Source organism: Malania oleifera, chromosome 8, assembly GCF_029873635.1.
Source record: "Malania oleifera isolate guangnan ecotype guangnan chromosome 8, ASM2987363v1, whole genome shotgun sequence".
Taxonomy (NCBI): domain Eukaryota; kingdom Viridiplantae; phylum Streptophyta; class Magnoliopsida; order Santalales; family Ximeniaceae; genus Malania; species Malania oleifera.
Genome location: NC_080424.1, coordinates 86,352,633 through 86,372,894, shown reverse-complemented (window position 1 = coordinate 86,372,894; position 20,262 = coordinate 86,352,633). Strand labels below are relative to the sequence as shown.

The window sequence follows — 20,262 nt, the reverse complement described above, 5'->3', positions numbered from 1 at the left end:
ATGAAGACTAAGTGATTAGAAAGTCATAGTCCTTAAGAAGTCTCATGTAAGTACTTCAAACAAGTCAATATGTCAGTCTTTAAGAAGTCTCATGTAAGTACTTCAAACAATTCAATATTGATGCATGAAGCTCTTAGGAATTAATATTGACTTAGAGACCTATGTTTGAAAACCTCGGAAAATATTTTCAAAAGTCTTAATTCAATATAACAAGTATAAAAGCTAAAAAGAGTTTTGGAAACAAAATTTTTAAAAGCATATGTTTTGCACGATCAAGCGACTGATGCTTCACCATTAGGCGACTGACATTTTATGCTGATGAAAATTAAACTGACAGAATAGAATCAGGCGACTGACCTCTCAAGATCAGGTGACTAACCTCATTTTGTGTTTGAAAATACGCTGTACTTAAAAGGCACAGGCGACTAACCCCAATACTTCAGTCGACTGACCTTCGTGATTTTAAATTTATAATAGCAAGGGAAAGTTTCCAAAATTTGATTGCTTGGCCCCCAAACTTTCATAAAACTTAGGAAATACTCCAAGTAACTTGGGCAACACGAAAATTTACTTTAATACTCTATAAATACATGTTATTCACATGAATTAATTACAACTAGCAAGCACATACGAATTGAAAATTTAGAATACTACTGCTGAAATTCTGCTAATGCATCGTTGTATCATTGCTGACAAAGCCATAGTTTTTTTGATTGTTTTCTACTGAGAAATTCAAAATTAAATCAGAATTCCGGTAACAATCATCTGAGCTTTATCTTTCTATATTGATTATTGATTGAAGTATATTGTTCTTAAATTGTACTAATCTGCTCTCGTTGAGAGTTTTACTTGTACGCAAGTTGTTTCTTGTTTCTCTTAATTGTTTGACGATTCAGGATTGTTGAATCGTTGCCTAACGAGATGGGGTATTCTTGTTATAGAAGAGATTTGTTTTTGTTTGACGATTTAGGGTTGTTAAATCGTTGGCTAACGAGAAGGAGAATTCTTGTCAAAGAGGGATCTCCACCTAATAAGGAGAGGTTGTAACTTTGCCTGGTAAGAAAGTTGGAAAGGAAAATCCTCACAGCGGTTGCTTGGGCAAGGACATAGGCCGTTGGCCGAACTTGTAAAAAATACGATCTTTATCTCTTCTCCCTACTCTCTTTAATTTACTGCAAGCATATAATTTGCGTGTATGATTATTTAACACTTGCTAAACATTGGCAAAGCTGAATTTTTTTATCCATATTTGATATCAGCAAAACTTTTTTGTTTGGTTGTTGATTGGATATTGAGAGCTTACCAAAATCCTAATCTTAATTGGTATTTGAATCAAGGAATTAATTGATTGATAATATTCTGAATATAGAAGTTCTTGAAATATACCTGAGACATATCTAGAGAGTCTGAATATCTCATTGAAGTTATATTACAGGGAAATTGAGATTAATCTTTGTTTAATACGCAGCTGATAGAAATCTTATGTGATTACTTCATCTATTTTACAAGACACTTCAGATTGGTTTATTGGGACTATTCATTGAAGTTATTATAATTGTTGAGAAGAAAAATTGATTCTGAAATTCGGTTATGTATTGAAGTATTGGATTTAAATACTAAATTGTTGAGTATCATAACTAAGTTTAATCTTGTAAAATAAGCTATTTTGTTAAATCAAAATTGCAGAGTTCTTAAGATAAAATTATGAAACTAATATTGTCTTTGATATATATTAAAAGGAAAATCTGATCTGAAATTGTTATCCATTGAAGCACTAAAAGTTGTATAAGCAATATCATCTTTTGTTGGTTAATATAAATAAAGTGGTTGATAAGAATTTAGTTGTTGATTTGAAAGTGTGATTGCAATTAGCTTAAACTGAAAAAGGGTTATACTTAAAGAGTTTATAAAGAAATTTTAAAAACTCAATTCACCCCCCCTCTTGGGAGTACACCATACTTTTCAATTGGTATCAGAGACAAGTTGTAGCAAATTTTAATCTAGAAGCTACATAAAGATTCCTATAGCACACCTAGGTGTATCTCCCTTTGCCGAGTGCCAATCCTCATCTAGACCACCCATCTTCTGCGGTGTAAATTACACTTTTTGAAAACAAAGGATGAGAATATACTTACAAACTATGGATTGGAAAGCATGGAAAGTAGTCACACATGGTGACCTCATCCCCACTAAAACCGTGGATAATAAAGAAATAACTAGGGAAGAAAAAGAGATGACCGATAACAATTTTAAGATGCTGCAAGTAAATTCAAGTGCTATGAATGCACTATATTGTGCTCTAGATGTTAATGAGTTCAATAGAATTATGGGATGCAAATCAACTAAAGAAATTTGAGATAAACTTGAAGTAACTTATGAAGGAACGGTTGATGTAAGAGATAGTAGAATCGATATACTCACTAGCGAGTATGAAGCATTTAGAATGAACCCTGAAGAAACCATCACTAGTATGTACACTAGGTTTACCCATATTAAAAACTCTCTTAATGCATTAGGGAAAAACTACTCTACCTATGAAATGATTCGAAAAATTCTTAGAGGACTTCCACCTATTTGGGAACCTAATGCTACTACAATAACGAAAGGAAAAAATTTGAAAAATACCTCCCTAAATGAATTAATAGGATCCCTACTCATATATGAAATAGCAATAAACAAAAGAACTAGAGGAAAATCTAAAGTCAAGGAATCCATCGCTTTTAAAACCTGAAATGAAAGTTAGTGATGAAGACAAAGAGACAATGGATGTAAATGATGTAGCCCTCATAACCAAGAGACTTGCAAAAAATCTTAGAAAGAAGAATAAAAGAAGATTCCGGGACTCCAAATCAGATAAAGAAGAAACAAATAAAAAGGAAACAAAGAATGAACATCCTACATGCTATAATTGCAAGAAAGTAGGTCACATAAAACCGGATTGTCCACAGCTTAAGAAGGATTCTAAGAAAAAAAAGAAAAAGACAATGAAGGCCACTACATGGGGCAATATAAGTTTCAGTAGTTCAAAAAGTGAATCAAGCGACCAAGAGATTGCTAACGCTTGCTTTATGGCTTGGGATGATGATGAAGAACAAAGTTCTTCATCCAAATATTTTGATGATTCATGCAATGAATCCTATTCATCCGATGAATCTTGTGATGAGAGTACGTCATCTTATGAAGAACTACAAAGTGAACTATTCAAGGTTCATAAGATTTTAATTAAAGTAACTAAACAATACTCTTTATTGAAAAATAAGAATGAAGCTGTAATGAAAGAATTGGAATCTAAAAAACTTGCTAAAAGAGAAATGAACTTAAAAATTAAGAGATCGGAAAGCAAAAATGAAAAGGTAATGAAAGAACTAAATGATCTAAAATCTCAAACTGATATTGAAAAAGGAAAGGATCTAGTCATTGATGAGCTTGAAAGCAAAATAAATCAGATGACCAAAGAACTAGTAAGGCTACAAGCTAACTGCAAAGGAATAAAAGATTCAGAAATTCTTTGCCTTGAAAAGAAAATTGAGGATCAAAATAAAATAATTTATAACTTTACTAGAGGAAAAGAAAACTTTGATAAAATGGTTGGAATACAAAGAATGTCTTTGGATAAAGAAGGCATAGGATTCAATGGAGTTGAGAACACAAAGAAAAAGAACCTCTACATGGGATACTTTGCAAAAGCCTCCAAAGACCATGCTAGCACCTCCTCAAATGCTTACACACACACCACATGTTTCCTATGTAAGAAGAAGAGACACATAAAGTTTGAATGTCCATTAAAGAGAAAGGGTGTGCAAACTAAACAGGTTTGGAGAGTAAAAGAAACATCACTTGTTAAACCATTAAAACCCAAGAAAGTATGGGTACCAAGATGAAAGCCTGGTTCACAAACCAAGGATTCCATAGATCTTAGGAATAGTCATTCCCTTTTTAAGAATTAAAGAAAGCTAAACTTGTACTAAAATAAAAAGGATGGGAATTCCTCCATAGCCTACAGAGTTTAAGGTGGTCAATTCAAATATAAGAAAAGATTTAGCGATGACTATAAGTGTGCTCAGATAGTAAATAATAGTTAAAATGTAAATTACAAATTGAAATGTCTACTATAATAGAGACTCTGAAAAGCCAAGTGAAATGAGGAATCTAATGCAAACTTAACTATGCATATCATGATAAATGATTCACTATATCAGCTATAGCTAAAGGAATGAGATAGCATAACCCAAAAAGTTCATCCCCCATGGACAAAAGTTAGAATAACCTTAGTTGAATTGTTAAAAGAAAGGTTATAAATACTTAAGGTTAAAAATCTAAGAGCACAGCATATGCTACTCTTTGCATAAACTTGAGATTTGGAAGATTAAGTTAAAAGAGTCTTAGTAATGTTGCAGATCCTAAGTTATTTTGAGACCTTGTTGTGTAATCAAAAGATTCAAAGTAAAAATTTGTAGTTCCGCTGGTTAAGAATTGAATAAAGAAATAGGATATACATACTTAAGCAAGTACAAGTGCAATGAAATTCTTTTTATGTACTTAAGTAGTCTTTCTAAGATGATATAACTGGGTAAATTAATGACTAGATCAGAAGCTGCTTCTAATAAATTAAGGAAGTTCACAAAGTAAATTAATACAAGAGTATTGACAAAGATTGATATGAGATATGATAATCTTAAAGATGAGTTTCTGAAATTATTGATGACTATTATATGAACATGGCATTGTTGGCCACAGTCAAAGGTTGGATTGCACAAGGCTTAACTTAAAAAGCATTAAATTCAAAGAGTCTTTTGCATCAACAGCTAGAGTCTGGAAAGAAATATGAAATTTCGGTATTCATATGCAAAAGAGAGAGAATCTGAAGTAATCTAGGCCTACTGCATAGTAGAGAAGTATTTTGAATAAGGAACAAGAATAAGTTTTTGAAGAAAGCAAGTCAAAAACATTGATGTATAGTCGACTAACATTTTACCCTCAGTCAATTGATTGCTCTTTGACTTACTAAACTTTTCAGCATCAGGTTCATCAGTCAACTAACTCTCTGAGCCTCAGTTGATTGACTCGCCACTGAGTTGTGAAATTTTAGGAAAATATAGAGGTTAGTCAACTGCCCTTTCGAGCATAGTCGATTGACACGCGGCTGCATTGATACCAACTAAAAGCCCAAATTTTTCCACCTCAGTCTACTAACCATATTTCTCCTCTCTTCAAAACCTTTCTCTCCCGACCACAAGTGTTCCTACACACAAAATCCTCCAAAAAGTTATTACTTAAAATATTTTGGCAAGAGTAGGATCACGCGATCATGTTTCATGTCTTGATTATTTTATACTATAATGCCTACTAAAGGGAAAGAAACTTGATTTGTCAAGTTTGATTCTTAAATGGATAATTTTGCAAGAAGAAGCACGTCGAGTGATTATCCCGTATGAAGGGATTCTAACTCTTATTTTTGAACACCTTGGTGTAGCTAGACCATCCACACTGTTATAAATCGAACCCTTTATGATTTGTTTTTCTCTACCACGATTAGACAAATGGGTTATGAAAAACATGACCAAAGGTGGTTTCCCAAAGAAGGTAGAAGGCAGAGACAAGCTCCTGCACAATCACCAGCTCTCTTCCCGTAGTTGACACTCCTTGTTTTATGGCTTATCAGCAAGAAATGGCTGCTTCATCTTCTTCCCATGGCAAGCTCAGGAGAAACTGATAAGGAAGAAGAAGACGAAGAGGATGATGATAAGGAAGGAACTAGATTTGATAAAAATGCAGATGCATAAATATTTTTCTTAAAACAAACACTAATCTAGGTTGAAATGTTTGACACTGCTATTTTGTCTTGCTTAGCTCTTTTATTTGTTTCTCTTGACCATCTTAGTTCGCATGCTGAATGATGGATGACCATGTTTTGATTGAAATATATGCTAGCTTATGGACCTTGTTATTGCGATTTAAATGCGAAACTTTTTGATCCTTAGTACCTTTGCATAATATTTTTTTTGTTTTATCCTTTTGTTGATATAAAAAGGGGGAGAAAATTTAGCAAAACTAAATGTAAGCAAACTGAGCATGAGCATGACTTGATAAAGTTAAAAGCATGATTGATAATTATAATTGCTAATGATGATTGATAATGATGATAGCTTCACATGATATTTACACTCATACTATACATGGTTTCATAGTTTGTATTTCAAGAATGAAATTCTGAATCTATTAAATATGAAATACATTTCATTCAGGGGGAGTTAGATTTGTTAAGTGATGATATAATGATTTATATTCATTAATGGAAATTATTGAAAATTCTAATATACAATTGTTCGTATTTTCTCATGCTATCTTGAGACTTATTGTCTATCTTTTTATGCATGATGAATGCAAAGTTCTGTTTTGTGTCTTCACTGGATCTATACTTTTGCTTATGATTGCTCATTGCCTTGGTATTTATATGTTTTTTTCTTGATATCTTACTCTTTTTTCTTTTTCTTTTTATTGATGTCAAAAGGGAGAGAATTTTAGGGCAAAAATTGAGCATGACACTACATACCTAAGCAAGTATATTGCTAACTATGAGCATGATATTGATCTTAAATTATGACATGACATGATATTGACATTGATTTCTATAAAATACACCGAGTTAATATGCATCCATGATATATGTACTTTTCAAATACTGTTGAGTTGATGCTTATTGCAAGGGGGCGCCTTTTTAAGGCTTACTCATTTTTACTCCTTGTTTGTCATCATCAAAAAATGGGAGATTGTTGGTCTCACAAGGCTTAGAATCTTATTTTGATGATAACAAATCAATGGGACTCTACATATTTGGTTAAGTGAAGTTTCAGGACTCTAGTGTGTTGATTAAAGATCAAGTTCAAGTGCTTGAAAAGTCAATTGAAAGCTTGTACTTAAAGCTAGAAGAACTTGATGAAGTATGTACTTAAGTCAATGAGCTATGAAAGAAGTCAAAGCAAATACATGAAGACATTGAGAGCAAAGCAAATACATGAAGACTTAGTGATTAGAAAGTCATAGTCCTTAAGAAATCTCATGTAAGTACTTCAAACAATTCAATATTGATGCATGAAGCTCTTAGGAATTAATATTGACTTAGAGACCTATGTTTGAAAACCTCAGAAAATATTTTCAAAAGTCTTAATTCAATATAACAAGTATAAAAGCTAAAAAGAGTTTTGGAAACAAAGTTTTTAAAAGCATATCTTTTGCAAGATCAGGCGACTGACATTTTATGCTAATGAAAATTAAACTGACAGAATAGAATCAGGCGACTGACCTCTTAGGATCAGGCGATTGACCCCATTTTGTGTTTGAAAATACGCTGTACTTAAAAGGCACAGGTGACTGACCCCGATATTTCAGTCAACTGACCTTCGTGGTTTTAAATTTATAACAGCAAGGAAAAGTTTCCAAAATTTGATTGCTTGGCCCCCAAACTTTCAGAAAACTTGGGAAATACTCTAAGTAACTTGGGCAACACAAAAATTTACTCTATTACTCTATAAATACATGTTATTCACATGAATTAATTACAACTAACAAGCACATATGAATTGAAAATTTAGAATACTACTGCTGAAATTTTGCTGAAGCATTGTTGTGCTATTGCTGACAAAGCCACGGTTTTTCTGATTGTTTTCTACTGCGAATTTCAAAATTAAATCAGAATTCCAGTAACAATCGTATGAGCTTCATCTTTCTATATTGATTATTGATTGAAGTATATTGTTCTTAAATTGTACTAATATGCTCTTGTTGAGAGTTTTACTTGTACGCAAGTTGTTTCTTGTTTCTCTTATTGTTTGACGATTCAGGATTGTTGAATCATTGCCTAACGAGATGGGGTATTCTTGTTAGAGAAGAGATTTGTTTTTGTTTGACGAATCAGGGTTGTTGAATCGTTGGCTAACGAGAAGGGGAATTCTTGTTAGAGAGGGATCTCCACCTAATAAGGAGAGATTGTAACTTTGTCTGGTAAGAAAGTTGGAAAGGAAAATCTTCACAGCGGTTGCTTGGGCAAGGACATAGGCTGCTGGCCGAATCTTGTAAAAAATACGGTCTTTAGATCTTCTCCCTGCTCTCTTTAATTTACTGCAAGCATATAATTTGCGTGTATGATTATTTAACACCTGCTAAATATTGGGAGTCGCTGAATTTTTTTATCCATATTTGATATTAGAAAAACTATTTTGTTTGGTTGTTGATTGGATATTGAGAGCTTACCAAAATCCTAATCTTAATTGGTATTTGAATCAAGGAATTAATTGATTGATAATATTTTGAAGATTGAAGTTCTTGAAATATACCAGAGACATATCTTGAGAATTTGAATATCTCATTGAAGTTATATTACAGTGAAATTGAGATCAATCTTTGTTTAATACGAAGCTGATAGAAATCTTATGTGATTACTTCATCTATTTTACAAGACACTTCAGATTGGTTTATTGGGACTATTCATTGAAGTTATTATTATTGTTGAGAAGAAAAATTGATTCTGAAATTTGGTTATGTATTGAAGTATTGAATTTAAATACTAAATTGCTGAGTATCATAACTAAGTTTAATCTTGTGAAATAAGCTATTCTGTTAAAGCAAAATTGCAGAGTTCTTAAGATAAAATTCTGAAACTAATATTGTCTTTGATATATATTAAAAGGAAAATCTGATCTGAAATTGTTATCCATTGAAGCACTAAAAGTTGTATAAGAAACATCATCTTTTGTTGGTTAATATAAATAAAGTGGTTGATAAGAATTCAGTTGTTGATTTGAAAGTGTGATTGCAATTAACTTAAACTGAAAAAGGGTTATACTTAAAGAGTTATAAAGAAATTTTAAAAACCCAATTCAACCCCCTCCCCTCGCTTGGGAGTACACCGTACTTTTCAAATTTAAATATTGGCTGCATTCTTTTTCCATTTTTTCGCCCATTCAGAGACAGGCTGTCAAATCCTTTCCTTGTTAGATTTCGAGAACAAATGTAAAATTAAGGTTTTGCTCGAGTGGGTAGATCATCATCATCCTTATCACCATCCACAACATGATACTTGCAGAGTTCTTATTAACAACAAACTTATGGAGATAGCTCACATTTATTTTAATGGCACACATTTCCCTATTTGATTTATTTTTTATATTTTTATCGTTTCTATGAGGAGCATTAGTTCTGTGATATGTTCATTCTGACATTGTTTCAGTTTCTGTATTGAATTTAAATAGTTAAAAATAATAATTAAAAGCTCTAACTTTCTAATATTCCCAAAATGCAGTCATGAGATGTAAAACTTTCTGAAGCACATCTTATCAGGCTTATCCTCGCAAAGAACGGATTGTAGAAGTTATCCAAATAAAGCCTTAGAATATTAGGGAAATATAGTATTGAATGGAAGAAAATGGTTAAACCAGATTCATGAAGCAAACTTAAAGTTTGGAGATGATATCATGCATCTTTCACATGTCCTTTTCACAAATCCAAACTATATATTCAAAGTAAGATGAATCAACAATGGGCATACTCACTTCAGTGAACTTCTCAAAATTCTGTGTGTCTAACTCCCCATTGACAGTAGGTTTGTAAGCAGCTTCCATTTCATATAGCATGTCCCACTGAATGCCTTTAAACCATGGATGTGCCTGAAATAATATATACTTACATGAGAACAATGACTAGCTAAAACCTAGAAAAATAAATAGATTAATGAGTTTCACTACAAATACATGGTGCAACAGACTGCATCTTGCGAGCTAATAAAGTGATATAAGAAGTAAAACTCTCCGCTAAATTTGTTACTCATGTTTGACACCAATTATCTCGTGAACAATTAGAAAACAGAACAGGAATACTGGTCTTTCATCTATTACTAGTTGTGGTAGTATTTCTAGGAAAGATAGCTACCTTTATTTCTTCTACACCTCTTGTCCCCGCCCTTTTTTCAACATCGCATAGCAAATTACAGATCAGATCCTTAGCCTCATCAGATATTTTTGGTTCCTCAGGGAATTTCAAGCATGTTTTCCAATTGACTATCTGATACAAAACAGAAAATTTGTCTGTACAGATGTAGGGAATACTGCTTAAATAACTTGAAATTGCAAACATGTTTTCACCTTGCGGCATGTCATCCTCGGATCTTCAGAACAAAAGGGAGGATAACCTATAAGCATCTCATACATGATTGCCCCCAATGACCACCAGTCACATTCCATTCCATAACCTCTTTTTAGCAACACTTCAGGAGCCATATAATCAAGAGTTCCAACAGTAGAATAAGCCTGCAGAAAATAGGTTTTTCTCGATAACTCACAACTGGTAGTAGTTACTGCCTAAGTAAGCACACATGAAAAATAAAAGACGTAGTAAATGACAACAATTCCACCTAGACAAGTTCATTTACACGATTTATTGGCAAACTGCAGCACACAACAGGGAAATTTGAGAAGGAAGATAAAGCTAATACCAATGCACGGCGATTACGCTTCCATTGTTGCAAACATTCTTTAGGCATTGACCAGGGGGCTCTGTCACAGCTTGAATTTTCTTCAGTCCCATTCAAGGATTGGCTCGTAAAATCTTCATTTTCCAGTAAAATGCTTGAATATTTATTGTCCAGGGTTTTACACAAGCCGAAATCAGAGAGCTTCAAATGTCCATTCTTGTCCAATATCAGGTTATCTGGTTTTATGTCCCTATAAATAAATAGAACCTCAATGTAAGAGAAATATTAAGTCTAATATGAATATATAGCGGTTGAAAGGACCCAGGTCATCTCTCTCACACAATCCACACTCATGTGTCTGTAGAAGATCTCATAGGCAGTGAGACAAATCACCCCACCCCCCCCCCCCCCCCCCCCCTCCAATTTTCTCTCCCATGTGAAAGTCTAATTGCCAGGAGGAATCCTCCTTTTTCCTCTAAATTTATTTAAATTTTTGCTCATGTTTCTTCATCATGGCATTCATCATATCAATGTTTTAAAGAGAAGAGGATGATCATTCAGTTGTTTGATATCAGAAAAAGAAGGCGGCACTATTACTTAATATAGTAGTGTAGATTAAAAGGGTTCAGGTACTATTTACTTGAGACAGAAAAGTCCTAGTGCTTCAACAAAGAAGCAACTGCTTAGTTTCCCACTCCAATGCAGCCAAATTAAAAAATAGCTTTTAAGGACTCTGCAGTGCCCAAATCAAGTGGCAAAAATTTGATGGAAAGATCACTGCAAAAGCACCACCATGATGTCCGTTTGGGAGGTAAAACAGTAGATAGTTATATGAATGTACAAGAACCATAGTTTTTTGTAGCAACTGATGAACTTCAAGCACTGCCATGTTTTTTAACTTTGTCATCCTCAGCATAGGTCGTTTTAAAGACATTTGTACCCCTCCACAAGTCGGATCACAACTAGCCAATCTGAGCTTCCGCCAGGTTGGAGCTGTTAGCAAAAAATATACCACACTTAAGCCCACCTCAGCGCTTCCTAGCCCAAGTTCAGGCTCAGAAATGGAGCTCTGAGCTAAGCCAGTAGGCACCTAATACAAAAAAAACCTTTATTCATCTCACCCCAAGAATAAATAAACTAGGTCGTCAAAATGTGACCTCGACTGGCAATGCATAAGTAGATGATCAGTTTAAAACTGTGACCCACACAACAGGAAAAGGCTGGGCATTAAATTACAACTTATATCGAAGGCCGTAATTAGAAATAATAAACAAAAACAAAAATATAGCATAGATCAGCAGTCTATGTATTTATATATGCACATTTATGTATGTGAAATCAGATTATATGATGATTATTGCAATACCTGTGAACATAGCTATGTTGGTGAATTGAATGAATAGCTAAAATGCTCTCCGCAATGTAAAATCGAGCAACATCTTCGGAAAGAATATCTCTTCTCATCAACAAAGTCATTATGTCACCACCAGGTAAATACTCCATGATAAGATACAAAAAAACAGAATCTTGGAATGAATAGAAAAGTTTTACAATGCACCGACTGTCAACCTCCACGAGCAAGTTTCTCTCAGAACGAACATGCTCAACCTGAAATAGTTTGGAAAAAGGAAAGCATAGGTATGATATTAATCATGATACCAAGAAGTGTAAGGAGTTAAAAAGAACTAAAAAAAGTGAGTAAGCACCAACAATGCATCAATTCATAATTCTTTTCAAGGCTTGAGCAATCGTTACATCGACATAATCTAAAAAACCATTCATACTGACAAAAAAAGAAAAGTAATATTCTGCAAATTTAAAATTCCCACACTATATAAATATGTAGTTCATTATGAAATCCAACTGACGCAAACTATGTCCTCAGTTGGTCCCACTAAAAGGATCCTGGGAAACCAGGTGGTCTAAGCTTTAGTGTCAATAGTCAAACCTGCACATTTGTGCTAGAAAACCTGAGACTTCATTGCACATGCATTCAACATATAAAATAGAGAAATTAATTGTTTAACATAACCTCCCTGCAAAACAGAAAGTAATTTACAATGTTTTTCATGGTTGAGGCTATGATTAGGCATTACTTACACAATTTTTATTTTATTTTTTGGTTTTGAATATACTTAGATGCATGACATGGACAGCAAGCATCGTTTTGATGTTTAGATGCTAATGTCAATAAAGAAATGTATCTGCATGCCATCATGGATTCAAGGGGCTTGGAAAATTAAGGTCTTCAGCCACCTACAGGACTGCTCATTTTAGAACAAGCTTGGCCCAGGCACACATAAAAACCCAAAGTTTACTCAAAAACTTTGCAACTTGTTCAAGGTCAGGGGCTATAATTGCGCCTTTGTGAGGCATCGCAGCCTTGCACCAAACTACACCTTTAATGACCCACAACCTACCTCATGCTTCATCTCATCCCTCGAGAAATGTGTTTAATTGATGGGAGCAAGGCCAGTTGGGGTGCAGAATTCCAAATACATCTCAAGTAGGCAAGACTGGGTTCATTTTGACTTTTGTTTTTTATATGTTATGGTGTTAAATGCATATCCTATGCATATAAACACAAAGTGTGTGCCCATCACCTATAAAATCAAGTCAAACGAACTGCCATCCTTAAGATGGACATATATATGCAAGCAGGGGAATTACCAATCTGCCAAGTTTGTGGCCAGGGCTCAGCCATTGTCAATCCAACTTTTTGAAAAGCAACCAGCACGTAAATGTGCACATGCAAAGGTTCTGGCCAAATAGAAAATTTGTTTATACTGACCAATCTCAAATTTAAATAATCTAATTATAAAAAGATTGAAGGTTTAGGTACCATGTCCTATCATGCAACCTATATTACAATGAATCAGGTACAGATATCAATCTATAAGTTAGACTAGCCAATTTTGCTTAAATTTTCCAAGTGCTTGTAGGAGTAACATGGGCTGTGTTCCATACCCTAATGCCCAAAATGGAATTCAAAGAAAAATAAAAGATCCAAGTGTCAAAAATGCAAAACAAATCAGCTCAACCCAGTTCAAATTACCCTTGTTTGTTTCCACTAAGCAGGGGGAAAGATTAAGCTCAAGTTACAGGTGTCTTGAATCAAAACAAGTTAAGACACCATGAAAAGAATAGTTATGAGACAAAGGGAATGCCCAGTTGATGGCTAAAAGGGGGTGCTTGTTTGCACTTAACAGCCCCTAAATTGAGGTAGAACTCTTAATGGCTCAAAATCAAGTGAACCGGACCTGTTTGACAATGTCTCTTAATGGCCGCTTAAACACCCCCCCCCCCCCACCTTTTTCTATGTGAATTTTTATCTAAATTGTTCAGAGCCTACTACTGGAAAAAATTGTCATCATTCCCATATTCATCTATGCTCCAGGTTTAGTTGGGTTTATGGGCTCCATGGGCTGGTGGAACTGAGGTTAGCCATCGTCCTCTTCTTCCTTGCCAACATCTGCCATAATGTCCAATCTGATCATTGAATTGCAACTTTCCATTTCAGCTTGTAAATCCTGTTAATATCTGTGTACAAATTTTTAAGCCTTCAATATAGATCTGTTGATTTGGAATCTCTATGCCTTGTCATTTGATTGGTGTGATTTCTCAACCATGAGAGTTTCAGAGATGTTGCTGGTGTTGAATTTTTGGACTCTCCCTCTCTCTCTCTCTCTCTCTCTCTCTCTCACATACACACATATCTCTGTGTGTATAAATAATCAAGACGAAGAGGAGACCTGGTAGTAGTTTGTTACATCTCCATATGCAGAAGGCACTGTCCCATGGGAGTTCTTTATAAAGCCCTGATAACAGTTTCTCTGCTAAACTTTGTTTTGAAACAAGCTCATTTGATAATTTTGTGCTTGCTTATTGAGAAACTGAAGGAAAAAGTATGGAAGAACACTTATGCCTTGACTTACAATTTGTGTTTTGTTATTTAGAATTTGAGAGACAAGTAAGGTCAATTATTTGCTTGTTTTATCTTAATTTGGGTTTGGTCACAAAGAAAATAAAAATTTTTTGGGCATTGAGCATTGTTTTGTCCTGAATAAAATGAAAGAAAAAAAGAAAAGATAACAAATGCAAATAGGTCTGTAACTTATCCCTTCTCCATCACATTTTAAATTTTATTGAGAGGTTGAAGCAGAAAATATAAAAATAGATGTTTAAACAGTTAAATAACCAAATGAAAGAAAACTAATTTAGAACTTGATTCATATCATTCAAGATTTAATTTTACCAAACAACCTCAAACAAATCATTTGGTTAGAGAGAAGTGGAGAGGAGCCGGGAAAAAAAAACAGAGTTTCTCTCAATTTCTCTCATTGGGTTCAGTTAAAATGAAGAGAAGAGAAAAGAAGGTGGAGGCAAAAAAAAAAAAAGGTGAATATTGAGTTACTCTTTTTCTTCCCCCAAAATGAGAGAGAAATGAAGAGCAACTACTCAAAAAGAACACCCTAAAGATAATTTTAAAAAGAAGCCCTGTGGAGGTATTCATGTAAAAGACAATAGACCTCCATTTCTTTTCCCATATTTCTCTCCAGTCTCTCTCTTATTCAACCAGAGAGAAACTGGTTTTCTTGTCTTCTCTTTTCTCCAAGTTACCAAACGGGCTGTAAGAGATAAGAGCAACTGTTTTTGTTATCTTGGTTTTCACCTCTCAGGAGAAAAAGAAGAGTTCTAAGGATGGTTGTACTGTTGGCACCACTAAAGTGAGGGAAGTCATAGTTGGCAAGATAAAAAGACTTTAAAATTCCTGATAACTTACAAGTGCACCCAATTGGTAGGAAGTCAGTCCAGATTTAGATCAAGCACTGGCAGGAACAAGTGGACCAAGGCCAGAGACGGGCTAACCTTAAATGAGTATAGGTAGAGAAAGAAAACAATGATGTCCTATTGAGGCATAGTGTCCAAGATATACTCTCAGGATGAAGAATGGCATGGAAAAAAGGGACTAGTCAGTTGAGAGGTATAACAATGCTGGCATGCAGGTAAGTAAATTTGGTGAAAAAAAAAAGGTGACGTTAGTTATGTTGAGGATCTTTTGAATGGGTTGAAGATGGATTCAATAAAAAAGGTTAGAGAGGAAAACTCTATTAAGGAGAAGAAGAAATTTGGTGATTGTTTGATGATGAGAATCTGTCAGAGTGGTTTTGCTTGCGGAGAGTTACTTATGAATGAGGTTAATGATCAAGTTGGGTATGGATCAGAGTTTTCTCATTTATTGAGTGAACTATTTGCCTCCATCTCTATTGGAGGGTTTAGAGGGTGTTTTTTCTTTTTCGAGGAAGATGAAAAGGCAAGGAAAGATAGACTAATTGAGCAGAATAAGGCTGGTATTTTGCCCACTCCTGATCCTGTCTGGGTGAACATAACGAGAAGAATATAGAGGCTCATGAATTGCTGGATAAGTTGGGTTTGTGGATACATGATCCGGGAGGCAAGTCCATTTGGATGGTGTACAAGTAAGGCGAAGAAGGAACAAGGGAAATTAGTGATTTTGCAACTTGTAACGCTCTATTAACTATGATGCAAAGGTCTGAAAAGGGGTTTTGATTAACAAATCTGCTTTAGTTTTCCTTTCCATGTTTCTTGTCCTCAATTGATTGTACCTCCTTTCTTAGTATATCTTATTTTTTATCTAAAAAAAATATTGACAAATAGATACAGTAGAAAGGTACATAATTCACCTATCATGGCCAAATTAATTGGAGTAAATTTAAGCCGAGCAAAGTTAACGTAACCTAATGGCCATGCAGCAAATATATTTGTAAATAAAATCATGCTCCAATGAAGCGCTTTATAAATAACACTTTCTACAAACATCCACTACCTCTCCTTCTGCTAAGGCATTCATTTCCACATTTCTGGGACCATGGCAAAGCTTCATTTGGCCTCTACATCCATCCACACCCCTTTTTTCGCTACTGTAGTAAGCCTATGGCCTTCACATATTTATATCTAGAAAATGTTGTCCTAAAAAAGTTCAATCTATACAAACTTACAGATCATGATTATCACAACAAAAAAATCAAAAATTTCTTTCATAAGTATTCTTTCCCAAGTCTCAACCAATATTTTTTTGCATAGATTCAGTGAAGGCGTCAACTGTCAAGTGTCAATTAAAATTTAAGGTCCTATCCTTTATCTGCTCTATGTTTGAAACCCTCATCAAAGTAGAATGTTTTTTATCTTTCTTTCAAGCATATTTAAGGTTCAGGGATTTTGCATTCTCTTCGGTGCAGAATCATCAAAGATCCAAAAAGAATACTTGTTAAAGCTTGATATACATTGTTGGCCCACAAACTAATAGCTTAAGTTTCTAGGAAAAGTAATAATCTGACATGGTATTAGAGCTGGTTAACAAGAGGTCCTGAGTCTCATCTTGTTGCCCGCATTTATTTTGTGGTGTTTAAAAAATTATTATATTCCATGTAATGGGTGTTATTTGTCACGTGTTTGCCTCTCCACATGCTGTCGGGCTGCATGTGCGGAGGAGTATTAAGCTTTTAGTCTTAGGTAAAGTGGTAATCTAACAATACTGTTTATTGTTCGTCTTAAATTTAGTTTAATCATTGTACTCCAAAGCATTCATTAATTGTCTGGTCAGTAGGGCTGGACAGGCTGATAACTCTTAACAAACTGGTTGCTTGGAGAAGGGTTTCAGACTAGAAATCATGTTTTTCTCAGTAGCACTACCACAAAGGAATTCTATGAGAAGGTTACTGCTGCTTTTCAGTCTCCAAGAATTTTTACTACCTGGGAGCAGGAATTTCCCTGGTTTTCTGCTCCTGGACAAAATCCAGCTGGTACCATCAGCAAGTTCACTTGGATGTTGGATCACTACAGTTATCATCCAGTCAAACTTTTTTGTTGATAGAGCAAGTTCCTGTCAACATTGAGGTTCTTTTTCATGAAATTGTGTTATATATTCAACGCAGACGTGCGGGAGTTAGAAGATATGACAGGTTGTTTGGCTAACTGATTATAAGGCCCCGCTAGCCTTTGTTTTGTATTCCCATTTCTGCTAATATATAATTCTACATTTTGCTATCAAAGAAAAAAGAGAATTTGAGGTTTCCTTCAAACCTTAGCTTTTTTAAATGCTTCTTTATATTTGTCTCCAATTCCCTTCATTTTTTCAGTACAAACATAACTATTGCAAGCCATTTGTAACTTCATATTCAGTAAATAATTAATAAAGTGAATCAATTCATACAAATTTTGCTTATAAAAAATGGATAAAAAATATATCTATTTTTCTTCCTTTGAGTAAGGCTAAAGCATAGAATTCCTTGAAACTATCAATGAAATTTCTGACATGAATAAGGAATTTAAGCAAGCCTCCCAAATTCAAAGGATTCCATTAACAAAGCAAAGGTATTTTTTAAAAATTTATAGGGCATCACCTGTCCACGGTTAAGCATCTCTGATTTCTTCAACTTTTTCATAGCAAAAATCTCCCCCGTACTTTTAGCACGACATAGCCATACCTGCACATGTTAACTAATCATATATGAATATCACTCGATAAAAAGAACAGTGAACGGACACAAGACATCTTTGAAATAGCAATTGCAATAAACTAATAAAGTCATAACAGACAAAATAATAACAGAAAAAACAGTATTTCATATGAAGATTGGGGCATCTTCTGGTTTAGGACACCATCTTTAAAAGGAAATGGAATCTAAATGGAAATAACTTTATTATCACTAACAGTACTTGCTCAAAACAACAACACTTCAACAAAGCAGAACTAAACATAGGCTTTGAAACATTATAGCCCAAATGTTTCATACAGCACTTCAGTGCCTGCCATGCAGCTGCAGATACATTAAATAGATTTGACAAAATCAACTTTTAAGTGAGGATCCCTTATTCAGTTGAGGATGAAGCAACTGCATAATTTAAATAATAATAAATAATAAATAAATAAATAAACCCACATGCCTTATGCATGTCCAATTTAAAAGTTCAGGTTCAATTGATTCAATATAACAATGAATCTTTCCTATTTCATAAGCTGATAATACTCAAGAAAAATGATTCAATTTAAATTGAATATGCTGTGCAGAAAGTCTCTGCTTGCCTATCAAGACTAAAATAGTTGCCAAATTAAATAAGTATTTTCAATTCAGTGAGTCCATTCCTTCATCGCCATGAAATTAAATAGTTGCCAAATTAAGTAATTTTATTAAGTCTATTCCTCCATACAATTTTACAAAAGAAATTTCACTGCAATTCATCAAAGGAAAATTCCCCAAATAATGCCAGAACAGGTCTCAATTACTAAATTTTTTTATACCTCACCAAATGCACCTTTGCCAATTATAGTTAATTGTTCAAAATCATCAATTCCAACTTTATGTCTCTGCAATCTCATATATTCAGTTTCTTTGCGCTCCAAATTTCGCAACATCATCTCTTGGTCCTCATTCGATATCTGAGCTTCCTGTGCCCTCCTCTGAAGTGTTCTGCGTCTGAAAAAGTGTAATAAGAAAATGTGTTACCACATAATTCCAAATTGGAAAATTTCTTTTTCGCGCTAATTTGCACTTGTGATAGAGGCTGTAAAAATTTTTTTGGGGGGGGGGGGGGGGGGGGGGGCTTAAACAGTGTAATAGGAAAATGTGTTACCACATAATTCCAAATTCAAAATTTTCTTTTTCGCGCTAATTTGAACTTGTGATAGCTTTCAAAACCAAGCCTTCAATGAGTGCTGGATACACACAAACATTTCTTCGTGTTTCATTGCATTTGCTGAGAAATGTAGGAAAAAATGGAACCAAAGAAAGCACAATAACTCCAGTCAACTAAGCTCACTACTGCTAGCAAGCTTATGGTCTGTTTGGTATCGTTGTTGTTTCCTGTTTTCTGTTTTTGTTTCTCTACAGTGAAAAATAGATTATAAAAACATATTTATTTTTGTTGTCAGTTTTCAATTTGTATTGCTGATTTTAAGTTGTTTGTCAAAAAACTGAAAATCAGATTTTATGATTTCTAGCTATTTTGGCAATTTGTTGCCAAAAATTTTAATATCCAGAAATTTTTTTTTTTTTGAATTAAATTATTCATTTTACACTTCTAAATAAAAATCAAAGTTAAATGATCATATAAATTTAAAATATAATTAAAATAAAAATACACAAATTTTAAAAAATAATAATAAAGTCAATTACAAAATACTTTTACTATTTTTCAATTGTCATGTCTAATAAAATTTTTATTGTAAAATAAATTTTGAAAGTAAAACAATTAAGTTAAATAATTATAATAAATTTTATTTTTATTATAGTAATTTTTTTAATGTGTATTATTTGTAATTTCATTATTTTAATCATATTTTTATAATATTTTGATTTAGAGATGAAAATGAGCATTTTTTTAATTGGATTTTTAATTTGTATTTTATAAATATTAACCAAACAGGTTGTTAATTTCTAGTTTTTAGATTTTGTGTCAGATTTTTTATTTTCGTTTCTCTAACTTTTTAGAGTGATACCAAACGGCCCTTAGTTAAGTCAATTTTTCCGAAACAAAATGACATAAAACTAAGATCAATAATTTCTATCTCTCTTCGCAAATTCTAATCAACAACAAAGAAAGAAGCCGTACTCTACCAGCCAGGCAATTAGAAATCAATATCAAAAAATTACATTGCTAAATCCAAAGGGCTTTGAGCGTACTTTACTTTCAAATCAATCATGCCACTGAACGATGCCCAACAGAATCAGGGGAAAACGGAGAAATATAAATATCACATCGAAAATAAATGCAGC

At 33.7% G+C, this 20,262-nt stretch overlaps 1 protein-coding gene across 4 annotated transcripts in view; it reads right to left on the bottom strand.

Moving 5' to 3' along the window:
- The window catches only part of LOC131161330 (uncharacterized), a 44,075-nt gene that overhangs the window by 22,810 nt on the left and 1,003 nt on the right, over window positions 1-20,262 (bottom strand). For all 4 annotated transcript variants that reach the window (XM_058117022.1, XM_058117023.1, XM_058117024.1 and 1 more), the window contains 7 exons: window positions 18,789-18,963; window positions 17,890-17,973; window positions 11,832-12,073; window positions 10,487-10,715; window positions 10,137-10,301; window positions 9,925-10,056; window positions 9,549-9,662 (listed from right to left, as the gene is read on the bottom strand). In XM_058117022.1, coding sequence (XP_057973005.1) covers window positions 9,549-9,662; window positions 9,925-10,056; window positions 10,137-10,301; window positions 10,487-10,715; window positions 11,832-12,073; window positions 17,890-17,973; window positions 18,789-18,963 — 1,141 coding nt within the window. The remainder of the gene's footprint in view (window positions 1-9,548; window positions 9,663-9,924; window positions 10,057-10,136; window positions 10,302-10,486; window positions 10,716-11,831; window positions 12,074-17,889; window positions 17,974-18,788; window positions 18,964-20,262) is intronic.